The following is a 25,444-nucleotide window of genomic DNA, read 5'->3' on the forward strand; positions in this document are numbered from 1 at the left end:
GAATATTACTCACTCCTTTTCCTGATAGCAGAGAAAGATTTATCCTTAAAGTCAGTAACTGAGATGTAATACAGAATAAAAACATTCTACAGAAAACATGCAATAAACTTCACACGACCATGCTTTAGAAAAGCAGAAACTGAAATAGCCCTTGAGGCAAAAAAAAAAAGTCTTCATATGAAGCATCATTGATATACACTTTAACGATGCTGTATAAAGGGGTTAAAATAACAGAAAAAAAACCAAAGCTTAGTGAATACCACTCAGACCGCTTCATCTCTGTGTTTTGTTGACCTTTCACTGGACATGTTCAAACACTTTTGTCCAAGACATTCTTTATCCATTTAAAAGCTATCTACCAAAACCTGGGTCCTTTCTCCTCAGCCTCTGCACCTTTCTCCTTGGCCTCCATTTTGCACCAGGACTAGCTAAGTGCAAGTTGACTGAGGACTTAAACCCCACCCCACCCCTCCTTCCTCTTTGCACCTTAGGAACGCACTTCCCGAAGCCTTTCCAGATGCCTCTCTCACCCTGAAGGAATGGTTCTGATGGTCAGAGGCTCAGACTGCGATCAGAAGCCAGGCTGGAGCAGATGAAGAACTTTTGGAGCTGTAAGAAAGGGCGTCGTGTGCACAGTCATCTTCAACTTACATCTTAGGTCAAAAGGCAACCAAAGACGTGTTATTCCAAAAATTAACTATGACTTCCCCAGGTCTTCATGTTTTACTCATCCGCTTTAACCTTTGCTCCCTGCTTCCCTGGTCTAATCCAGAAGCATAGCTTCAGAAACTTAAATTGAGGATAAACTCTGGTGGGAAATCCAGATGATCCTCAAATGCAATGATGTGCAGCTGATTTTAATAATACATATAGGATCCAACTTTGAATTCCATCTTCATTATTACGTTTTTCAAGTTAATAGATGAGAGATAGATTGCTAGGTGATAAACTAGATGAGCTCACCTGAATTAAGTCATTTTAATTGTCAAAATTATGACCTTTTCACCTAGTGGTTTTAAAACTAGAATGTGTGTTGCTCCATCAATACACAATCATGCTTGCCCACAGAAGTGGATGTGCACTCACTACAGAACCTCAAAGTAGCTGTTTCCAAACATTTGTGTACGTCAAAGTGAATAGCTAGGGCTATCCCTCATGGTATTGGTTAGAAATACAACCACTAGCTTCCTATAGAGAAACTATTTCATCATGCAGTCTCTTTGATAACTATTGAATGGTTATATATATAACTGTAGGAGGATATAACTCATGATTTTCTCGCTTATTTGCTTGCTTGTATGTTTGTTGGTTTGCTTGTTTGAGACAAAGTCTCTCCCTATATAAACCAGGGTGGCCTGGAACTCCCAGAAACCTGCCTGCCTCTGTCTCTTGAGTGCTAAGATTAAGGGTGTGGGCCTAGAAATTGAGATTTTAGTATAGCATGAGACCCTCATACGATGGAGTCATTTGAGAAGGAAGGTGGGGAAGGAAGCAGAGCATTTAAAAATGTGTTTGATGACCAATCCGAAACTTAAAACCGGTCACAATAGCAAACTCTGTGTGTGTGTGTGTGTGTGTGTGTGTGTGTGTGTGTGTGTGTGTGTGATAAACGTTGAAGATGAGTATGAATATGCCTTTTTACAGCCCCAGAAGTTCTTCATCTGCCCTAGCCTGTATGTATATATGTATATGTGTATTTGTATGTGTGTGTGTGTGTATATATATATATATATATATATATATATATATATATATATATGTTTTACCACAAAAAAATTACTGAAAATAAAAAGACCAAGTATAGGACATATTCTTCTCTGAGTGCATTAGCTGATAACATCATCCCTGGCAAATCAATAAAACTAGTCAGATTGTGACATTCTATGCCTCCCTCACACCTCAAAATATTATCCTGCAGAAAAGTCTAATTATAGTTTCCTGGAATGTCCCTTAGGTTTAGGCTATACTGCAGGGAAATAGTAATATGCCACACACTGAATGGTATCTGGACTTATTTGTCTGAACTATATACATAGTGCTTAACATCAGTCTAGATTTTACCTCAGGTCAAAAGAGTTGATTTCAAGATGGTAGGTAGCAATTCCAACATTATATATTGTTATTTATTGAGACAGGGTCTAATGTAGCCCAACCTGACCTTAAAGGTGACAAGTAGTTGAGAACAGTCCTGAACTCATGATCGTCCTGAATCCATCTCTCAAGTCCTGAGATCAGAGGCTTGTACCAGTGGGCAGTGTGCATGCATGTAAACACACACACACACACGCACACACACACGCACGCACACACACACACACACACGCCATTCCAGATGTGATGGTATATGGCTATAATTACAGAATTCGGGAGACTGAAGTGTAAGGTCATGAGTTCAAGGCCAGCCTGGGTTACATAGGGCAACCTGGCTACCTATCCTAAATATATTCTTGTTAATGCCTTTATTCAAATGGTATCTTTAAAGAATAGAAACAAAACTTACAGATAAGTTATTTACTTAAGTAGACATGGGGGGGTTATGTATGCACGCATGCCCACATGTACACGCAGTTGTATATATTCTCCCTAATGGGTCAATAATATTGCCCGAATAGAACGCTAGAATCTTAATAGATTTACTGAGTCCAATGCACTGTGAAGAGAAAAAGTGTTATTACAGTCTGGTTTTGGCTGAAATAAAATCCTGGATTGAAACTGTAACTCATGAAACCAACTCATCTGAGAAAACAGCAAAGTTTAAAAAAAAATACTATCAGTAAGTATGATATATTTCCTTGGTTTGGAAATTTCCAAGCCACGATATTCTGCCCTGTCAAAATATATTCACTGGGGAATTTTTAACGTGATGCATTTCTTTTGAACTTAATCACATTTTTACATCTAGCAGGTTTCATTATTAAATAAAAGAAAAGGTGGTTCCCCTCTGGTCCTAAAGGGAACCACAGACTTAAATGATGCTTGAACTTCTAGGTTCGCGTACAGTAACACCGAAACCAGAAACTTGTGGGAGAAATGTCACTTTATCTGAGAGAGTAAAATCCAACTCTAACAGGAAGCAGCAAATTCATCTTTCTTTTTCTAAACCACTCTTTGCTGGAGACAAGTCACTTGAGTCAGTGCTCTTTAAGGCACACTTCCTGCACATGGGTCAAACCGAAGCCACTGGTTTGTGCGTCCCAAAAGGAATCCCTGAAGGGCAAGGGGAACATTTTCAGAGACATTTCAGGGCAGACCTGTACTGGCCATATCACGTCTCTTGAAAAAAAATAAAATAATTAAGGTGAAAGCTGCAACTACTCATTTTAGAATGAAATGGGTTCGTTGAGTTCTAACTTTTAAAAATCATAAAATGCGCGTTTGCCTAGCAAACGCAAGGCCCTGGGTTCGGTCCCCAGCTCTGGGGAAAAAAAATCAAAAAAAAAAAATCATAAAATGCTATTCTAAATATCTGGGTTGTTTTCTTCAATTGCCCAGTGACCTGTAGGATGCAAATCAGAATGCAGCACAGAACTGAAGCTATGTCCTTTGAGCTTCAGCTCTGTAGAACTGTGAACAGGCTGTGTTAAAGAAGATACGTCCACGCAAGTTATTTCCACCTCAAGAACAGAATTTAAAGTTTAATTTTAAAATCAGTTTTTTTAATTGCTAAGGTTACAAAAATTTTCCAAAAATTACTTATAAGCATTTCGGGAGTCCTTTCCTTTCAAGGCTGAAGGCTACCTTGTCTTCGGAGTTACAGCAGTCACTCCACTTTCTAACTGTAATGTACACAAACTATTTCTTTTTGTCTTTGCAGGTGGCACAAACCAGAAAGGGGAAGTGTGTGGTTTTAAGTTGCTTATCCCTTATCCTGTCTGGCTGCTGGAGGCTTGCTGAAGGCTGTATGCTGTTAATGCTAATTGTGATAGGGGTTTTGGCCTCTGACTGACTCCTACCTGTTAGCATTAACAGGATACAGTGCCTGTTACTAGCATTCACGTGGAACAAATGGCCGCCGCCGTGGGAGGATGACAAGACCATGAGTCACTCTGCTGGATGAACGTAGAAGTCAGGCTCTATCACTTCTTAATGTGCTCATCGTAACCTGGTTACTAGGATTTTCCACTGTGAGTGTCACAATAAATGTCATTTAAAAGATTTATCAGCAGTATCCCGAACAACATCACAACTTCAGGCCCACGTTTATTTTTATCTTGAATGGAAAATGAAACTTGTATCATTTTTATTCCAAAATTATGTTCATAACCATTTTCAATGATTCAACCAGAATGCAAAATGAATAAACTACAAAAGGACATTTCTGATATTTCTGTAGTTAAGATCAAGGACAGCCGTTCCCGACTGACATCTAGGATTTCTGGAGCACCTCTTGGAAGACTGGGAATTGGCATTTTTCTCCCACGTTACTTTATTAGTCAGCTTTGATATAAAATTCGTAACTCTTAATTTGTGTTTTAGTTTAAGGAAAAGCTGAGTCAACACTGAGTGATTTTTTTTTTTAGTTTATTAGCCAGCTGGTGGTAGTTTACACCTTTAATCCCAGCACTTGAGAGGCAGAGGCGGGCGGATCACTGAGTTGAAGGACAGCCTGGTCTACAGAGTGAACTCCAGGACAGCCAGGGCTACACAGAGAATAGGTAAAGTGTTAAAAACTGACATGACAGATGGTCCCTGAGAGTTAGCTACATTTTCCTCACACAGTACAAATATTTAACTTAGAAATAGTCACATTTGAAATGAAACCCCAAATGTAGGTTCAAGTTTAATACTTTAGCTGCACAGTAAAGCTGTGTACTCAGGAGACCCACCACCTTTCCTAAACCTTTCTTCAGGTACTGAATGAGGATGAAACTTTACAAGATTGGTATGCAGCTTACTGGAGATGAACAACTATTTGTAAGATAATAAAGTCCCATAGTAATGTCTTAAAGCCAACCCAAAACTCACCCCACTGCCTAACTGTAGGTAATAATTTGATATTCAGAAACTTGTTTGAATTTCTGTGCTATTTTTCTCCACAGTGATATCACTGATGAACACAGGCAGCTGTACTTGCTATGGTTAATGTATACCTGTTCTGATAGTTCTCCTGAACATGTTGTCAAACAGTGTCTTCCCTATAGCCAAATAAATGTCCTAAGTCTTTAGTTAGTTGGTTTAGAATACATTTTGTTTGTGATGACCCACTTTCTCTGGCAAAGTACAGACTGTAATTTCAGGAGATACATACACAAAAAGACAATGGAATAAGTCACCAGGACAGTGAGGGGAATGTCTCTGCCTGCCAGGACAGGGACAGGGTGTCCCATGCCCACTGCCCCACTGCTTTCTCCTACGTATGCTGCCGAGAACAATTTCTCCTCTTAACCCTTGGGTTGACCATGTAGTTCCACAGAGGTCCTGTGGAGGCGAATCACATTCAGGGTGTTTCTTTGGATTGTTATTTACTCTGCCACTGTCTGGCTTCAGGAGTCCTTGTGTTTGGTCTCAATTCTTCAAAATTCGTTTTGCTGCCTACAACCACAAGATCATTGCGTTTTGTACAGTGCCTTCCTGCAGTTCCAATCAAAAGCTCTGAACATCACAAAGCAATGTAACGCCTACTGGGTGCTTAGGCAAATTACTTATCCAAATCTATTTCTCCATCAGTGTGTGTGTGTGTGTGTGTGTGTGTGTGTGTGTGTGTGTGTGTGTGTATACATACATACATACATATATATATATACATACATATATATGATGTCTATTTTATGAGGACGTTAGGCTTAGATGAAATACCACAGGATAGAAGAGCACATTTTCTACCAGCATTTACATGGTAAATAAATACAAACCTTGAAACACTTCCTTTTCCATCATCCAATCAAGACACAGCAGGTGTCCCTGGAACACTCCAGCTTTGTGACTGTAATCATACCCTAACCACCCACACAACCCAGACATGGCCCACAGGCTGGGCCTTCCTGATGCCCAGCTCTTTGCACCATAGATGGATTGTTCCTGGCCAACATTTCCAGCCATTCCAAAAATTCTTGGAGTATGAGTTAAGGCTGGGTGTGTTTGGAGTGGAGGGTAAGTAATGAGGAAGTGTATGTCTGTGTGTGTGCACGTGCTGATGTGGAAAAGGGCAATTTTCTGGGGGCCGAGGAAGGAAAAGCACCCCAATTTTGTGCATAGAAGACTAAAGGGAATGAAACTCTGAATTACGAAGGACGGCCTGGGCACAGACCTGTCCTCCCAGGCATTTGCTGAGTTAGAAACCAAGTTTGTCCTGGTCTTCATGTAGGATTCCTAACAGTGGGAGCTGGGGCTGTCTCAGACTGTTGCCTGCCTTTGGGACCCTTTGTTCCTACAGGGCTGCCTTATCTGTCTCAGTAGGAGAAGATGCGCCTAGCCTTATTATAACTTGTTATGCCAGGGCTGGTTGTTAGCCAAGAGAGGCCTCCCCTTTTCTGAAGAGAACAGAGGAATGGATCAGGTGGGAGAGAGGACTGGAAGAGGAGGAAGGGGAATTACAGTCGAGATGTATAATTCATTAATAATTAGAAAAAAGATTCTTTAAAGAACTTAATTAGGAAATCATTAATTAAAAAAGGAAACCAAGCTTTTCCTACTCACTGTCAACAGCTAAATAAACCTAGTAACAGAGGTAGGAGAGGGGAGAAAGCTAGGACAGACTGAAGCACAAATTTTCTGAGAATAAATGTTCAGTGCCTGAAAGAATAGGAAAACTGGAAAGGGAACTTGGAAAAAAATACAAGTGGGCAAAATATGCATACAAAGAAAATTAAATACATTTGAAAACTTAACTGAGCAGACCTGTTGCGGTTAATAAATAACACCTAACCTTTTTAACCTGCTCTTGTGCCAGCCCTGCATGGCACTGTGGGGTATCTTTATCCATGGGGTATCTTTATCTCAGTGGTTCCAGGATACCACCAAGTACTCTCTGACCCAGGCGGTCCAAGAGCCGTTCTAGCGTGGCACCTTGCCACACTGGTCCCTAGAGTTAGTTACGGCACTGGAGGGCCATATGGGAACTAACCATAATTTACCTTTGGTTAACATCTCTCCCAGCAGCTCTGTACTAGCTGCAAACTCTCTGGTTACAGCTACCGAGTAAAATCAGGGCTCTATAAACTGTAACCTAACAGATTTATATGTTAAATTATCAGTCCAATACATCCACACAATAAACTCACACATAATTGATAAAGACATAAACAGCCCACCTAGATAAGATAAATTGACCTATAGAAATCCATCCCTTAAGAAATACATATATACATAACTACCTAGGGCCATTTAAGCTCACCCAGATCTGGGTCAGATCTGAGTCCTTCTCGGTCTCCGTCTGGATTCTCCTCCTCCTTTCCCTCTCTCCCGCCCTAGAAAAGCTTTGCCCCGCCTTAATTTTTAATGTCCAATCCTGGTCTAGACCTAAATAGTGCCAGCCCTCACCTGCGTATAGACATCAAGCTACTCAGACCCACTAAGTACCGAGAAGAACAACTGCACAGCTATAGAATGCTACAATTCTGTTAAGAGCAAAAGCAAGGTCCACAAGTTTCCTGCACAGACTGGGGCCTGGGGATGCAGAGCTTCAGGTTAAAATCAAACAAGGACCAGACTGTCAGACGTGTCAGCCGTGTCAGCTGCCGGAAGCCAACTGGACTCTTCTGAGTCCTCATAGGAAATTGTTTTCAAAATAGAATTCCATATCCAGCCAAACAGGTGCTCAAGCCAGCACAGTAAAAGCCGGTTTAGAAACCCAATTCACCTTGCCTTACTGATTCTCCCCTAGGAAGGACTCTAAAGATCAACTCCAGGAAAATGAGAGTTGGGCAAAAAATAGTCTAAGGAGGAAAAAAAGACACCACACAGGGGAAATAAGTTCTTCAGACAAAGCCTGGGCACAGCTTCCATGACTGTTCAACTAGAATAGGAAAAACATTTTTGCTTTGTCAAAGTCTTCCAAAATACCAAACAACAACAAAAACCCCAATAATCAAGGTCTGCTCAAAGGTGTGATGAAGCAGATATTTTCAGGCACTGCTGGGGATATCCCTTCTCAAACCTGATGCAGGTTAGGAGGTAAGTTATGAAAAGGGATATAAAGCTAATTCTGTTCTAGGTCTAATACTGCCATGTATTCTTCATGGCTGGCCATGGTTAAGTGCATACAAATAGTAATCAAAGTGTAAAACCTGGATGTGATACTCCATGTCTTAACTGCATGGAAGTCCGGGAGTATGTATATAGACTTTGGGTCTAGTTAATTTTGTTAAATATTTGTTTTATTGGCAACATGTTTATAATAAAGTTTGTTACAATTACATATATATGCATATTTATGTATATTTTTAAATCTAAAAAGAGAAAAACCATTTTTAGAGGCTAGCATCTTGTAGCATCTAACAGCACTACCAGAATGCAAGTTTATCCAGAATTCCTGGGGGGGGGGGGGGCAGCACCTATGGGATAGAACAGACTTGGTGGTGAGATCTCCTGCACTCTCCTTGTAGATGGAAGAGAAACAGTCTTAACAGCTTGTGGGAATTAAATAAAATGCTCACACCCTAATTCTAGCACTTGGAAGGCAGAGGCAGGATTGCAGAGCAAGATCCAGGCCAGGTTTAACTCCATACTGACATACTGAGACCCTGTCTCAAACAAAACAGGGAGGTAGGGACTTAGCGCATTGGCACGCAGTGACTGACAGCATCTCCCATCAATAACCACACTATTTTGAACAAGGATGTTTACTATACCACTCTTTAAACAGCAAAACCTGGCACATAGTGTATTTTTAGATGCATCTTTACATGGGGAAGGGGCGCGTGGATCTCCTTAAAGAACTGTATCCACAGAGCAGAAACAAACGCACATTGTATTAAAAGCTTTTATTTTAATTTACTATACATATTTAAATTTTCGGACACTACTGGGTGGGTGCGGTGCTCTCCGTCTGTGTGATTTCATCTTCGGTTACCTGTGAAGACACCAACAGCTTTACCCTTCCTCCGGCTCTCTCAGCTCACCCTCTGCACAGCTCAACCCACCACCCCCCTCCTATGAAAACGGCCCCGCTTTCCTTCAGGGATTATTACAGGTTCAACAACAACAAAAAACAAGTACAAATCCAAGATAAATCACCAAGTGTGCCCATTAAAAACTATATAATCAGAGGCATATTACATGTAGGTTTCTCACCTCACCCTATTCTTTCATCTATAAAACAAAAGCATTACTAGGAGAAAAATGAGCCAAGTGAAACACAATGTATCCTTCATCAGTGTGTCTTGCTGTGGGCACGTCTGTTTGAAACAGACTGTACAGACCAAGTGCAAATGGACACTAGGATGTCCCATGCCCCTGTCCCATGGCACATGTCTGTCTCTAGGCCTTACTTTAGAGTTCAGAGGGTGACTGGGAATTAGACTAAAGCAGGAAGAGCTGCTGAGGAGGTGTCACTGGGCAGGTATCAGACAACAAGCGTGAAAGACGTCATTTTAACACTTTTATGTAGGCAGCCTAAGCATTAAAGACATGTTTGGAATCTAGTTTCCAGGACATTTACACATGTGACAATCATGCCAACTTTAAATCTCAGAAGTCTTAATTTTTCAAATATTCATTAAGTTCATAAAATTTAAAGCGGGGGCAGGGGGGGGGGGACCACAATAAGAACTGACCCAGCTACTAAGAGCAATTATATCATTTCTCTTCCAGTTCTGTAGTGTGATTCGCATGCTGGTAACAAATTTAAAGGCAGATTACAGCTGTATTCTGGCCAAAGACCATCGGGATGAATAATTAGTGAGACAAATTATTACTCTCTGTTCCTTTTTTTGAACAGAGAGTTGTTTGTTTGTTGGTGTGTTTGTTTTATTTTTGGTTTGTTTTGGTTAGGTGTTGGTTGTTACTTAATTTCTAAGAAGTTTCTTTATAGAAAGAAATTTCTGAAGTGGAAACTTACCATTTTCCGTGATCTTTCCAATAGCTTGTCCCAGATTGTAAACTGTGCCTGAAAGAAAAAATTTGCTATAAATGACATACGGAGGGAAGCTGGGGTGTTTGGATTTATTTTATCCTTACATGTGTGTTTCGCCTGCAGAGATGTATGTGTACCATATCAGTGCCTGGTGCCCGGGGAGGTCCAAAAGGGGCATCAAATCCCTGGAACTGGCATTAGGAACCGTTGTGAGCCATTAAATGGGTGCTGGGAGTTGAACCCAGGTCCTCTGCAAAAACATGTACTCTTAACCATCGAGCCATCGCTCTAGCCATCCAGAGGAAGTTCAAATCTTTACATAGCCTTAATAAAAGATTGTGTGTGCACGTCTCTATGTGGGCATGTGTAGTGTGGTGTGTGTGTGTGTGTGTGTGTGTGTGTGTGTGTGTGTGTATGTGTGTGGTATGTGCGTGTGTATGTGTGTGGTGTGTGTGTGTGTGTGTGTGTGTGTGTGTGTGTGTGCGCGCGTGTGTGTGTGTTAGGTTTCCAAGAAAGCTAGAGGCCTCAATACCTAGGTTGGAGCCTCCCTGTGTGGGTCTGTAGGTGCTGAGTCATCTCTCCCATCCCTTCACATAGCTTTTTAAACCCAGTGAGAAGATGTGCAGATGTATGATACAAATCTGAACTGTGCAGGGCACCCTCTGCTTGGCTCCGACATGCTATTCCTCCTCTTCCTCCTTTGTCCTGCTACATCATTTCCATCCATCCCTGAAACCATTCTTTCTAGGAGGAAGCAAGGAGGGTGCCCCACTTCCCCAAACACTATAGTTCTTTCCCTAAATAGCCTATCTCAGCCTACGGAAGCCACCCTTTAAGTCCTATCACACGCAATCAGAGGAAGCCATTAGGACCAACTGCACTGCTCTGACACTGGCAGACCCAGGATTCAGCAAACTAAACCACCAAATAAGCAGAAAGTTAACAAGGTGACACTGGGGCACATACAAAATGAGCTCAGAAAATCTGTAATAAAAGGCAAAATTTTTAACTATCTACATGCAAACCCTTCTAAAGGAAGCATGGTATGCCAAAGAAAACTATCCCTTCCTGAGGCCTAAGGAACTGGTACAGAGACCTTATTGTGTAACTGGGACAGAGCAGACAGAAGGAGGGGCCTGCAGTGAGGTCAGCAAGGCAAGCAGGGTAGCCACTGCAGAGCTCTGTAAAAAAGCCAGAGTGAGGTTTGTTGGAGGGAAACGACTGCCAAGTTGGGGCATGAATTATACAATCTGTATATGGTACACCCATAATCCCAACTTTAGGAGGCAAAAGGAGTAGTCAGAAGATCAAGGTCACCCATATCTACACAGTGACTTCAAGGTCAGCCTGGACAAAAAAAAAGGAAACAATGGGCTGGGTCAGTGGCTCAGAGGTTAAAAGCACTGTGTATTCTAAAGAACCCAAGTTTAATCCCTCGCACCCACATGGTGGCTCATAACCATCTGTAACTCTAGTTCCTTGGGATCCAATGCCATCTTCTGGCCTCCACAGACCACATGATACAGATACACATGCAGACAAAGCTCTCACACAAAGATGCTTTAAAGGAAACAGAGAGTTGTGACTACACATTACAGGCCACACTATGGAGTGTGAAGACAAAAGCCAGAGGGCGTGGTAATCCAGGTGGTTGTACGCTGCTATGCAATGGATAGGTTAGAATCAGAGTGTGTTCTGAGCTAGGAGTCAACTTACTAGTGACTGGAAAGGAAGAAAGAATCAAGAATCTTTCAAGTAAGACATGGGAAGACTAGGGCAAGAAGCATATGTGCAGAAGTCCAGCATGCCACACGGTGTCATCAAACTCGTGAGAGTCAGGCTCTGATTCTATCATATGGTCATCCCTTTCAATAGCAGTCTTGACTGCTACAGCTATAACCATGTTGCGAAAGCAAGACGGTGCCTCCCACATTACAATCTACCAAACTGTTTCAACTATGGTAGCTCTTCTTCCCTCCAGCCCAACTTCAGGCTCTGTGTATTTGAAAGATTTGAAAGAAATGAAAAAATATTTAAATAGATGAAAAATATCCCATATTAATATATTAGGAAAATGAACATATTGAAGGTATGGTGGTTTAAATATGCTTGGCCCAGGGAGTGGTCTTATTGGAGTAGGTGTGGCCTTTTGGAGGAAGTCTGTCACTGAGGGGGTGGGCTGTGAGACCCTCTTACAAGCCACGTGGGAGCCAGTCTTCTCCTGTTTGCCTTGCCCTTAGAACAAGACGTAGAACTCTCGGCTCCTCCAGCACATGCTCCCGCCTTGATGCTAATGGACTGAACCTCTGAACCTGTCGTCCTTTCTAAGAGGTGCCTTGGTCATGGTGTCTGTTCACAGCAATGGAAACTAAGACGAAAGGAATAATTCTCTCCAAACTGCTTGGGTGGTTTAGAGAGATTTCTGTTATGCTCTCAACATGGCTAGACTAAAGTTAAATGAAATGCAAAGCAATTACAGTAGTAACATTTTTATAACAATATATATGCATATATGTTTAGAAGCTTCTAAAACTGAGCTCATATTGCTTCTGTAAAGGTCCTTAGAATAAGATATCTCTCCTCCACCCAATTTTTCCACCCACACCTCCACCCCTCCCCCTCTGAAAGCACCCTCCCAATCATGTCCCCTTTCTCCTTCCTATCATGTTCTACAATCCTTCCCTCCCCACCCACCACTGCCCCCCACTCCTAGCTGAGTGACTGAGAGCAGGGGCCGGATGTCAGTTCTTTAAGGGTGGGTGGGACCCTGGTAGGTCTACCATTCTAATGATGACCTAAGAGCCATGAGTATGTGGGCAGCACAAACTGGACTCAGTGAGAAATAGAAACGTATGGCACAAACCTGGAAGAGTTAGAAGATAATGGATGTGAGAGGAACTAAGGGAAGAGGGGACATAAATATGACCAAGGTACATGTATACATGAAGCATTCAATTAATAACATTAATTAATAAAACACACTGGCCAGGCATCATGGCACATGCCTTTAATCCCAACTATTCAGGAGTAGAGGCTGGTTGAATAGGACAGCCAGGGGTATGTAGAAACTGTCTCAAACAAGCAAATATATTGGGGAAAAAATGCAATTTTGACAAAGACAATAAAATGGGAGAAATTATTCTACCTTCTTCCGTGCCCTTTTTAGACTACAGTAATGACCACTGAGGTATGGGAGATGGATGGGTGCGTGGGAGCAGTGGAACAGAACTGAAAGTGCAGAAGCAGCCCCACCCAGACCACTTTCCTACAGCATGTTCGTGCCCTGACTGAGACATCCTGTTTTCTAAGACATCGGCCCTGAAGAACGCATCCATAGGTGCATGCGACCTATTATTTCTCATACCTGCAATCACCACAAAGCCCAACGTTTACAAAGGAGTGAAAGGAAAAGCCTGAGCAAGAAGTAGGGGCAATGTGGGAAGAGGCGCCGTAGGAGGTCCAGGGCACCCGGAGGCCTCACTGGCTCACAGGCGCCCCATGCCTCAGTGCACCATCACTTTTTTCTCCCACTTTGGAAAATTAAAATATCATCTTGATTTGATTGAATTTTTCCAACAACTGTTTCTTCCTTGAATGAACCTTTACTCCTAAACGAGTGTGTTTTAAATCCTGAAGACCCTTGGAAAACTATTAGTAGAACACAGGAAAATGAAAATGTATGTTCTTCGAAGCTTCATAGTCAAATCCAGACTCAACGCATCCCCGACTCAGAAGACTCGGCTCTGGCTTCACTTACTCTCAAGTGAATGGGTAGCGAGAGGCCCTGAAATCTGCGCACCAGGCTGGGCTGGCTGCGGGGAAGATTGTGGACCGCTGACACTTCATACTGGAAACAAACACTTGTTCTCGGAATAAGAGGGCCTTCACTCACATCAATGAAGTCACCGATTCTGGTTTGATATAGAAAAATAAGAAAGAAAACCTTGATATCAAATCACAGTAGTTTGAAAAAATCTACTCCTTACTGCTTTATCTCAATTCAAAAATAATCTGATTCAATCCACCTGTCACCACCCTTGATATACAAAGTCAAGAGGATAAATTGGAAATTATAAGATAAATCTTTTTCTTACTTAGGATTCATATAAATATAAAGGATTTTGAGTCACGGAACACATCATGCAACTTGTCTAAGTCTAATACCTTCTACCCTTACAGTAACTCACAGTAGCCACATCTATAATTCTGCATGCAGACACGCTGGGCGCAGACATTAAAAGCTGTTTCAGGAAGAAAAAACCCTGTGACTGTGGAGCCGGGGAAATCCTCAGTTACAGGAGGACTCACTATGTGTGTGTAAAGACGGCCTCGGAACCTGCATAAAGCCAAGCATAGCTACACATGCCTGTGACCCCAGTGTTGGGGACTGAGACAGACAAATCCTGGACCTCACTGGCTAGCCACAAGCTTCCTGTTCAGTGAAAGCCATGTCTCAAGGGATAAGGCAGAGGCCAGAGAAGACACTGTCTTCCTCCCTCTGAATGCTCACACTGGGGAGTATGCATCCATGAGCCCCCGTTCTCTCCTTCCCTCCCCCTCCCCCCTCGTGGACACTGCTCTCCAATGGAAAACATCAACATACGCAGTGGCTTTTCTTCATCCTTGCAACAGAGTACATTCCAATTTAACTCACATGAAACATAAATAACAAATTAGCACTCATAGTTCTACGCACAAAGCTCCCATGTCACAGAGTGAGGTCATGACAGCACAGGACAGTCCACATGCATCTCCTAAGTGAACACACTTCACTAGGCCAAGGTCAGGCTTACAGTAGCAGAGCTGCCCAATTTTAGATTCCTACCTGTGTAACTTGACTATTCTCTCAGGATTCTGAGATGCCTTCTCCTCTATGAAGTCCACTTTGTACCTAAAAGCAGCACACACACAAATTAAACTCTAAATGGAGAAAACATCTAGAGATGCTGCCCTCTGTTGGAGCTTCCTCCTCATGTCCCTGCCTCAGGCTTCAATCCCACTGCTCCATCAAACTCTTCTCAAAGTCACCTGCTTGTTGACAGCCAAGCGGGCACTTCTGACCCTTCACTTTTGCTCACCATCCCTCGTAGCGCTTTCCACGGCCTCAGGGACACAGTCGCAGCCTACTAGCCCCGCTCTTTACCCACCTTCCATCCCCCTAGCCCACACCCTCATTTTTACTTAGCCATCTGCCTGGAAGTAGCTCTCTTGACTTTCAAGTGTTAGCTTCCACTGATGCAGGTGAGTCCCCACACCTCCGCCCCATCCATGTCTCGCTTCTGTGCTAGAGTCCCCAAACTTCCTGACATCCACCAGTGTATTTGTTGTGGCTGATTTTGTGTGTCAACTTGAACAAGTAAGAGTCATCAGACACGACATGGCCTCAGATGAGGAAATGCCTCCATGAGATCCAGCTGTAATGCATTTTCTCAATTAGTGATTGATGGAGGGAGGCCCAGCCTACTGTAGGTGGTGCCATATCTGAGCCAGTTTCCTGGGCACCAGAAAGCAGCACCACTCCGTGGCTTCTGCATCAGCTCCTGCCTGACTCCTTCCTATCTTGACTTCTTCCAGGGATGAACTATCTGGAAGTATAAGATGAATAAACCCTTTCCTCAACTTGCTTTTTGGTCATGGTATTTTTATTAGCAGCAACAGAAAACCCTAAGCAAGACAATATTCCACAAACTCCTTAAACCTCCGGTCACCAATTAAACAAAAAGTCTCCTTCTTTCCAAAATCCATCATTTTTTTCATGCATTCCTATCTTAATATCATAACACAACCAACCATTCATGAGTCTAAGTGAAAAACCAGAGATTTCCTTGATTCTTTTAATGCCACTGCTTCACGAATCCTACCAATTCTACTGCCTGAAGTCATTCAGGAAGTGCAGTGGGAGGTGCAGTGGGAGGTGAAGTGGGAGGAGCTGTGCAAGGGCAAAGTGAGAGGTTCACTGGGGAGGTGCAGGGGGCAGCGCAGTGGAGAGCACTGGTTTACCGCTGTCATCCTTCTTCTGCCAGGCACCCATGCACATGAAGGTGCCAAGTCCTTGAATATGTCTTTCCTACCCCTCCTTGTCCTCTTCGAGTCACTGATGGTGCCTTCAGTTCTCTCAGAAGCAGGAGGCCCAATCACTAAATGGCCATCCACAGTCCAACGTTCTTGTCCTCCTGTACTTTCCAAAGCTCTGCGCCTTCTCCATCACACAGTGAACATCACACGCTAAAACACTGCCCAGGAACGGGCTTCAGTCAATCCTTTGGAAAACACTGTCTTCTAACCTTTGGGGCTGACTGAGTATCTTTCATATCAGCATTAATTACTGTCTACAGGAGACACTATAAGGTATACTGCTTTTCAAGATGCCAAGCTAGATAATAAGTTGAGGAGCCTCTTAAACTAGCTCGAGAATACATGACAAGATATTCCCATAAGAATGTGAATCCACTGCTACACAACTAAGGAAATTCTAATGCACACCCTGTCCTAACACAAGGTCAACATTGTGGCTTTGGGCTTTGGAGGAAAGGCTGCCCAGTACACAAAATAATGCACAGGTTATCTCTTCAGAGTGGAAGAAAAGGGGAAACACCTATCTAGATAAAAAGGGAAGGGGCAGCCTAAAAACCAGAAAACTAGAACATTATGAGAAGGTTATTGAGAGAGAAGGGACCACTTTTTTCAGAAGCCAGCAATGAGATTAATAAGTGGCAATACAGAAAGAGCAATGTATTACAGAAAAAGAAATCTCAGGGCAAAAAAAAAAATAGAATGATGCCTTATAGAAATCAAATATAAAAATTCCTGGGGAGCATGGAAGTGTAAGAGAGTCACAATCCCAGGAACTCCAAATACTAAGGGAGGACAATGAGAAGTTCAAAGTCTACCTGCAGAACTCAGTCTCAAAATCAAAAGTAAAGAGAGAGCTGGAAACATGCCCAATGGGAGAGTACTTGACTAGGACACACAAGTCCTTAGGTTCAACCCCAATACTGAAAGAAACATATATAAGAAAAATAAAATAACAAAACTTAACACTGAGTTCTCCTCGTTAGATGCTATTCTTGGAGGTCAGCCTTGTTTGAAAGGCAGTCAATGCTTACTTGTTATGTTGAAATATTTCTAATGCCACTTTTGCATCAACTTCCAGAGTTTCAAAGGGAAGGTCCCTATATATTAAAGTATGGGCATCTTTTGTGAAAGAACGTAGGTTCTCCTGAAAAAAGAAAGAACTAATCATTAGTAACCATTCACCCAAAGCACTTCACTGTTAAGTCAGAAGACAAACCACATATTTAGTGCCGAAGATCTAAGGTTAAACAAAGGGAAAAGGAAAAACTAATTTATTAAGACATTTTCATTCAGAGTATTCCAGTATGTAGACCAACACATTCCTTCAATTCCAGAAACTAAAAAATGTATAATGTATTATATTGGTGAGTAAAAACTGTTAAAGACAGATCTGCAGAGAAATTTTTAACATTTTACCCAAAGCATAAAAATAAATGCTGATTACAATTATAATGCAATGAGTAGAAACACTAATAAGCCATGAGCCCTACAGATACTGCTTACACATGACTAACACTGAGTTCAATAAATGCACGAGGAAACATCACTGTTTTCACTCCTCAGCTTTACTGGTTGTGTGATACAGGATATTTAATCTCACTGTGAACCCTGAGACTGCGAACCTGTTTCTTGTTATGATATGGCTCAGCCCCAGCACACACTTTAACCCAAGAGCTAAATAAAGGCAACAAGAGGTCATGAGGTCAAGTGAGCAAACAGCCGGCAGGGGGTGAACACAGGAGAACCCAGGAAAAAGAAAGGAGGGTCTTGGAGTTGAAGGACAGTTAAGACAGCATGGAGGAGAAGGAGCTCTCCCCTCTTCAGAGATGTCGGTGAAGCAGGAAGGTCTGCTAGCTGCCTCCTGAAGCTTTCACCACATCATCTGGCTCCTGAGTCTTCGTTTGGCCAATCGAACATTAAAGGCAACAGTTATATAGTGTCATTCAGGACCACCGTAATTTACGAAGCAGACAATATAGACTTAGCTGACATACATAATTATGTGTCATTGCTATTTGGGTCAGTTTTTCATATCTAATCTCCCACCTTAAAAAATATTTATTGATCTTATCCGTATGTCTGTGCGTGCAATTGCCTACAGAACCAGAAGAGTGTGTCAGATCTACTGGAACTGGAGTTACAGGCAGCAATGAGTGCCTGATGTAGGTGGTAGGAACAGAACCTAGGTATTCTGTAAAAACCGCAGGTGCTCTTTAAATTACTGAGCCATTTCTCTGGCCACATCTCCCTCTTGATATGACTCGAATATAAAAGACTCTCAAACTCTACGCTAGAACACTGTTGTGCGTGCGTGCGTGTGTGCGTGCGTGCGCCTGTGTATACTTGTGAAGGTGACGGGTACAAGACGGGGCCAGAAGAGAACGTCAGGAATCAGGTGTCCTGCTCTCACACTGTGTCCCACTGTGTCCAGTGTTGGCCACAGGACCTGAAGCTGGGCTGGTGATCAGCAAACCCTCAACAATGCCGCCCCATCTCTGCTCCAATACTCCCTACAGTGCAAGGGGCTGTAAGCAAGCAGTCACATGGAGCTTTTCACACGGACACTAGACATCTGAACTCAGCCTCATGCTCATACAGCAGCTTAGGATTTTCATCACTGTGATAAAGCACCATGACCACAGCCAACTGGAGGAGGAGAAGTTTATTTCTCTCATACTTTCACATCACAACCCAGCATCAAAGGAGGTCTGGGCAGGAACTGACAGAGGCCATGAGGTAGTAATGCTTAGTGGCTTGCTCAGCCTGTCTTCTTCTAGCTCCCAAGAGCACCAGCCCAGGGATGGTACCAGTCACATGGACTGGGCCTCCCACATCAATCACTAATTAAGAATGTTCTACACAGACTTGTCCAAAGGCCAAGCTGGTGGGGGCATTTTCTCAATTGAAGTTCATTTCCCCCCCCTATGACTCTAGCTTCTGTCGAGTTGTCAAAAATCTAGACAACACACACTGCAAGCCTTCTTACTGTGCCATCTCTCCTCTCCAGACAGCTTTCAGAATGTCACTTCCAAAGCTAGGCATGGTGGCACACACCTTTAATCCCAGCACTCAGGAGCCAGGGGCAGAGGCAGGCAGAGCTCTAGGAGCTTGATCTCAACCTGATCTGCACAGTTAATTCCAGGCCAGCCAGGGCAATACTCCCTGTCTCAGGCAAAAACTGAAAAAACTGAAAAAATAAACAAAAAAGAGTCAAGCTAGAATAAAACTACAACATCTGACTTCACTATTATGAATGTTCTGATACAATCATATATATCACAGATAAGCTGAAAGTCACCAGTAGACTGATAGGGAAGGACAAACGGGTGGATGGGAGAGTCATGACTGGCAGGCAGACAAACGATGATGCTAGATAGGCGAATCCTCTTCCAGAGACTGTCTGGAGTGTCTTCGATGTGCAGCACCATGAGCGTTATTAACAACACTATTCTGGCAGAGAAGACAGACTCGGAGAATAATGTTCCAGAGCACACTTACTTTGGTTGGCATCCACTCATCCAGTCTCTTATCCAAAGCGACATCATAGCAGAAGGCCCCAGCAATCACTGTAAATGCAACAGCAGGTCAGTAGGTCAGCAGGTCAGTAGGTCAGCAGCTGACCTGTCTTCCCACTTCCTCCCCTCCCACAAATTCAATTTAGCAATAATCTTAAAGATGAAAAAGAAAAAAAAAAATCACAGTGTAATTCCATGACACCTGTATTTAAGAGTAATTAATTTTATTCTTAATTACTGACTTATCAAATTATTCACACTGCATCCTAACAGAGTGATTTTATTATCTATACTAAATGAAGAACATATATAGTCTTATACTAGGTAAAATCAGAAATAAACTCTTTAGATAATCAGAAGTAATTATCAAAACAGTCACAGATCTGAAAAGCACAGATATTGATGTGTACTTTACCAGGAACGTCAGGTACTCTGACCAAGCTGACCACGTAGTCATCTTTGAATGCCCTTTCTAGTACACAGCCCATCATCATGGCACAAGAACGCCAATACGCCTAAAGAAAGAAACACATACAGTGCAACACACTGCGATTCACCCAAGTCTCTACAGCATACAACGTAAACCAATGCTTCGCTTAGCACATGCCTTTCCAACATCTCCCATTCTCCTCCTAATACAATCAAAACCTATTATGCTTTTGCCAAAATACCTAGGTTCACATCCAGACTTTACCTTAGTCAAACTGTGGAAGTTCTTATCATTTATTCACGGGAAAATGGGAAGAAAAGCACCTACTCTTCAGAGTTTGAGATTAAATGTCTACCTATAATCACTTAGACCAGTAGCTCATGCATAATAAATACTCAGTGTTATCACTGCTACAGCTGCTATCACTCTCATTTGTCATTTCTTCTTTTATATTGTATGTGTATCTAAGTGTTTCTACATGTGAGTGTCTGAGGAGGCCAGAAGCCCCACAAATTGGAATTCCTACAGGTGGGGTCTACAAACACCTGGGTGCTGAGAATGAACCTAGGTCCACTGCAAGAGCAGCAAGTGCTCCCAACCACTGAGCTGTCTCTGCAGCCACCAAGCAGGAATCTAGTGCACCCAACAATAATATAAAATACTGTATCTAGAGACACTAGCCAAGGGATGCTACAGCCTAGAGGATTTTGTCAAGTAGAACCGAGTAGGTTCCACAGAGCAGACAGCTTTAACTGAACCATAAGATAAAAATACAATTCTAAAGGGGAAACAACGTGATCTGCACTGAAGGAAGAGCATCAGCAAAAGCAGGGGGGAGTATAAAGTGTAAACCGGCAAGGACCGGCAAGGAATAGGGAGAAAAGATCCTGGAGGTAATAACGCTAAAGCAGCAGGCTGGAGGCCATCATTCGGGCACCAGAAAGCTATGTCGCCTTTACCACGAAGGCGGGTACTTCAGGGATAAAAAAACATATATACCCTGTAAAGTCACTAATAAAACTTAGTAGAACTGTAAAAGGTTATATTTTAAGCAGTAAAAACAAGAGGGTGAGGGTGGAACAGACTCAAAAAGCTGCTAAATTCACCCACTGAAGATGGTGATTTCAGAACAAATTCAAGTTATGTCAGTAGGAGTGGAACTCCCAATGATATAGTGGGTTATCAAAAGTTATGAGCATAATGGCATGCCCTATACTTTTCTCAATCCAAACAGAGGCAAGTTGACACCACTAGTGTTTTGACCTAAGCTGACCAGTAACACATATCTAGTAGAATACCACATATGAGTCTGGCCATATGTTTAGACCATTTACTCCACAGAACACAGGTTTGACTTAGAAGGAGAACAACAAACTGGAGGAGCCAAATACCTTATTCACTTCTCTTGGATCAGGGTCTTTGAAAGTAAGAAATTTAATCTCACAAGACTTGGTCAGAGGTTTATACATGTCCCATGGCTGTCCGTCCACAAGAGCCAGGATGGACTTCTTACAGTACCACTCACTCAAATCTAGGAATATAAAATTGATTTATGATCTAAATGTTAAAAAAATCCAAGATGAAAGGTTACATGTTTAAGTGCTATAGTATAAAACAGAACAATGGAAGCAAAATTCTAGGGATTATTTTTGCAGAAATAAATAACACCATATATATTATATTATTATTAAATAATATTATATATATATATTAAAAAATCAACACACAAAGATATCTTTAACAAAATTACCCAAACCTTTAACAATATTTATTAAAGCTAAGTCTAGTCAGAATTTAATCTACCAATTAACAAAATAATCTTCAAAGAGCTATAGTTAAATACTCAAAGAGGAAAAACATGAATACATGGATTGATGCACTCACAATTTAAAAGAAAAGGAAAATATATCTGTCTTAGTCAGGGCTTCTAACACTGCGACCAAACTCCATAACCAAAAAGTAAGTTGAGGAGAAGGGTTTACTCGTCTTACACTTCCAGAATCATAATTCATCACTGGAGAAAGTCAAGCAGGGCTGGATCCTGGGAGGCAGGAGCTGATGCAGAGGCCACGGAGGAGTGCTGCTCACTGGCCTGTTCCTCATGGCTTGCTCAGTCGGCTTTCTTTTAGAACCCAGGACCAACAGCCCAGGGATGGCCCCACCCACTATGGGCTCAGCCCTCCCCCACTGATCATTAATTAAGAAAATGCCTTACACCCCAGCTCCGAAAAAAAAGAACCAAAAAAAAAAAAAAAAAAAAGAAAATGCCTTACAGCTGGATCTCATGGAGGCATTTCTTCAACTGGGGCTCCTTCTCTGATGACTCTAGCTTGTGTCAAGTTGACACACAAAAACCACAATATCTACACACACACACACATAAATATGCTTAAATTATCCTAGAGTCTTGCTCCAAAACCACCTTTCTTCCATTATCCCATGACACAAACATTTCAAATTAAATAATACAGGCACCGTTGTAAAACTGTAAATGTGAATTCACTGCAAACCAATCACCTCTAATCTGTTCCCTTACCTAACCTAAGAAAAGTCTAACCCTGAGTACATATCTTACACATACTCACAAAAATTATCAAACTCTAATTTGCCTAACATATCAACTAGTACGTAAGTTCTGTAACAAAGGTCTTGGCGGTCATGATGAAGGTGACTCAGAAACTTCATCTCTGCATATGGTGTGTACAGAGTTCCATTGGGGCCTTAGACTTGCCTTACTCTCCTCTATAATCTCCTCTGTCTACCACACGCACATGCTAGGAACTACAGGAAAACCGAATGAGTAATTATCATCAGTGCTTGTGTAACTGCTAGAGTGGAGGGAGACTGAGTGCACATGCCTTATCTAGAGCCAATGCTGCAAATACCTGAATGGCATTATTACCGAGCCTTTTAAAAGTTAAACAGCAGTCAACCATGCCTATCTACTATTTGGGAAATATTTCAACTTAAATATCATATCTATACAGGCCCTATCCAAATGTCTTCAGTACCTTTACACCCAACAGAAACAAAACAATTAACATTAGCATTCACTACACTTACGTTTCCATTCATACATTTAGTACCTATACTAAATAAAACCACAACACAGGGGACAAGCTGGAAGGAGACATATAGTCAGTTAGAAAAAAAAAAAAAACTAAAAAGGAAAAGGCAGAAAAAATGAAAACTTAAAAAAAAAAAACCCTCAAAATCCTTTAATGAGACCTGCTAGATAAATGCTCCCAGTCATATTCTGGCAAACTTGGGAGACAACCAGACAACCTGTACACCACAGAAATGCTGCACTAACTATCCACAGTCCCCACAAAGTAAAAGGGATAGAGGGTGGCAATGTGGCATGCAAATAAATTCTATTGCTTCACAAAGTAATTACAGCATTTCCTCCTCTGCAATGTTCTACAAAGCTCGAGTAAAATGGTCAAAACTGTCCTGTTACTTACGCATGGCACAACTGTAGGGAGTTGAAATGTTTTTATTCATCACGAAGACAGTGCCAGGATCAGTTTTCCCAACATGCTTAACTTCGATCTTCTCTGTTCGTGGAGTTAACGATAACTGCCTACTCTTCTCTTTATTAAACAGATCATTCCGCATTTCTGTCAGTTCCGCGGGTGACAGCTCGGCAGCTGGCGATGTCGCTATAAATCCTATGAAGAAATGAAAGAGTGAATAAATGAGTAGCCTACTATGGACCTGTAACAAGTACAGAGAGCGGTAGAATTTTGCAGAACATACGTCAAAAATCCCACTGGAGCAAACTTAAACCACTTTACAACGTTAATAATTTAGGATTCAACAGCGAAAAAAAAAAAAAAAAAAAACTCTGGGCTCTGATTTAGTCTCATATCACCACCGATGTGGCGTCCCAAAACCAGACTCAGTGGGAAGGAGAGCAAAGCTGTGCATGGAAAGGGTCTGGGAAGAAAGCTCCAGGAAAGCGGAAATTCCATGCCCAAACTATCAATATCTAGCATAAGAAATGCTGAACTTTTCTTCCAAACTCCAATGCAAGGGACTTGGCTAGGCAATCACGAGTACTCAATCCCTAGAGGAGACTGGGACATGTCTGCAGGAGACCAGGACTCCTTCCTAAAAGTTCCACAAGAGACGCCCATGTCCTCATCCCTCCTCTTCCCTCCGATTTCTGCACCCCATATTGTCTTCCCAGGCTGAGAACGCAAAAACTCACGCCAGCGGGCTCTGCCGCCCATGCAGGGGCGCCGAAGGGCCACCCTTCCCACTGTGGTAGCCATAGCTTCCGAGGCAACCAAGGGAGTTCGGCGCCCGGGTCCTTCTCTTCCCTCTTCCCCCGGAAACCCGGAACACGCGGCGGAGGTTCCGTAGGACCGATCGGCTCGGGACCGGATGCTGGAACTGCGCGGGGCCACGCGGGGGCGTATGCGCGCTTCTCCGAGGATTGCTCAGCCTTAGCTCTGAATATTCTCCTCGGTTCAGGGGCGAGGAGTAGCCCAAGTGTCTCCCGGACAGAGTTGTCACACATTCGCCTTCGTTTCACCAGGGTTCCAGTTTCCGGGCAGAAAAATTAGAGGAGGACTTTTTGCGTTGCTTCTTTGACAGTCTGGCCAGCCACGCTGGATAAAACTCTAGAGGGTGGAATTAAAGAGTTTTGCAAAAGTGAGTTTTGGATCAGCTGCAGTGGGTCTGAACCCGGCTCACCATTTAATCCGCCACATCACTGTGCTCTTGGAAACACATCGTGTTGGTTTTGGAAAGAACATCCTAGAACTCTTTTCGAATCATCTAGGCACGTCTGCACGGAGTAAACGGGGATTTGCGTGTAGTCCGTGGATGTATCCCAAAAGCATATATCCCAAAAGCGCAAACCATGCTTGGCGCTCAGCAAATATTTGTTATGACTGTTCGTAAAAAACACTACTACATCTAACGCCTTTGTGGTGCCAGCATGATACTACTGTTGGAGCAACATTCTACACTTCTGCAAAGCTCAACCAATATCGTTCTATAAATTTAATCAGGGATTTACACATGAGCCCTACTTCTCACTTGTAGTGGAGCACACCCCCACCAGGCAGAAGGGTCAACTGGGACACAAATACTATGCTTTGTGGCACACAAATGTGCTGTCTCCTTCGCCCAAATAATACATATTTACAATTGCATGGGGAAAGTGTTAAGACATAGCCTTGTCTCTCTCTTTTTTTTTTTTTTTTAATTTATTCTGTTGTTATGAGTACACTTGCTGTCTTCAGACACCAGAAGAGGGCATCAGATCCCATTCCAGATGGTTGTGAGGTTGCTGGGAATTGAACTCAGGACCTTTGGAGGAGCAGTCAATGCTCTTAACTGCTGAGCCATTTCTCCAGCGCCACCTATCCTCATCTTTAAGGGAAGAAATTTAAGTGACAG

General features: G+C 42.4%; 1 protein-coding gene, 1 long non-coding RNA gene and 1 other non-coding gene across 5 annotated transcripts; 2 read left to right on the plus strand and 1 right to left on the minus strand.

Annotated features, from left to right (window-relative positions):
* Nucleotides 1-2,718: 2,718 nt before the first annotated feature.
* Nucleotides 2,719-4,948, plus strand: Mir155hg (Mir155 host gene). The gene is made up of 2 exons (NR_132107.1): nt 2,719-2,773; nt 3,815-4,948. It is a non-coding gene; the product is annotated as a Mir155 host gene (long non-coding RNA).
* Mir155 (microRNA 155) lies at nt 3,905-3,969 on the plus strand. The gene has a single exon (NR_106710.1). It is a non-coding gene; the product is annotated as a microRNA 155 (primary transcript).
* Nucleotides 4,949-8,906: 3,958 nt separating the features above from the next.
* Mrpl39 (mitochondrial ribosomal protein L39) lies at nt 8,907-24,403 on the minus strand. 3 transcript variants are annotated; one of them, NM_001398882.1, is made up of 10 exons: nt 24,246-24,335; nt 23,497-23,703; nt 21,424-21,563; nt 20,018-20,117; nt 19,586-19,653; nt 17,119-17,231; nt 14,838-14,903; nt 13,770-13,923; nt 9,998-10,045; nt 8,907-9,010 (listed from the first exon to the last, which is right to left on the minus strand). In NM_001398882.1, exons 1-10 carry the CDS (start codon nt 24,307-24,309, stop codon nt 8,960-8,962), a joined length of 1,011 nt encoding a protein of 336 aa, NP_001385811.1. In that variant the 5' UTR covers nt 24,310-24,335; the 3' UTR covers nt 8,907-8,959. The 3 variants fall into 3 exon arrangements, with proteins under 3 accessions (NP_001385811.1, XP_038944695.1, XP_063126836.1); XM_039088767.2 differs by lacking the exons at nt 13,770-13,923; nt 14,838-14,903; nt 17,119-17,231 and having other exon boundaries at nt 24,246-24,403; XM_063270766.1 differs by lacking the exons at nt 8,907-9,010; nt 9,998-10,045; nt 17,119-17,231 and having other exon boundaries at nt 13,851-13,923; nt 24,246-24,403.
* Between the last annotated feature and the right edge of the window lie 1,041 nt (nt 24,404-25,444).

The sequence above is a fragment of the Rattus norvegicus genome, chromosome 11 (assembly GCF_036323735.1).
Source record: "Rattus norvegicus strain BN/NHsdMcwi chromosome 11, GRCr8, whole genome shotgun sequence".
NCBI classification, from domain to species: Eukaryota; Metazoa; Chordata; class Mammalia; order Rodentia; family Muridae; genus Rattus; species Rattus norvegicus.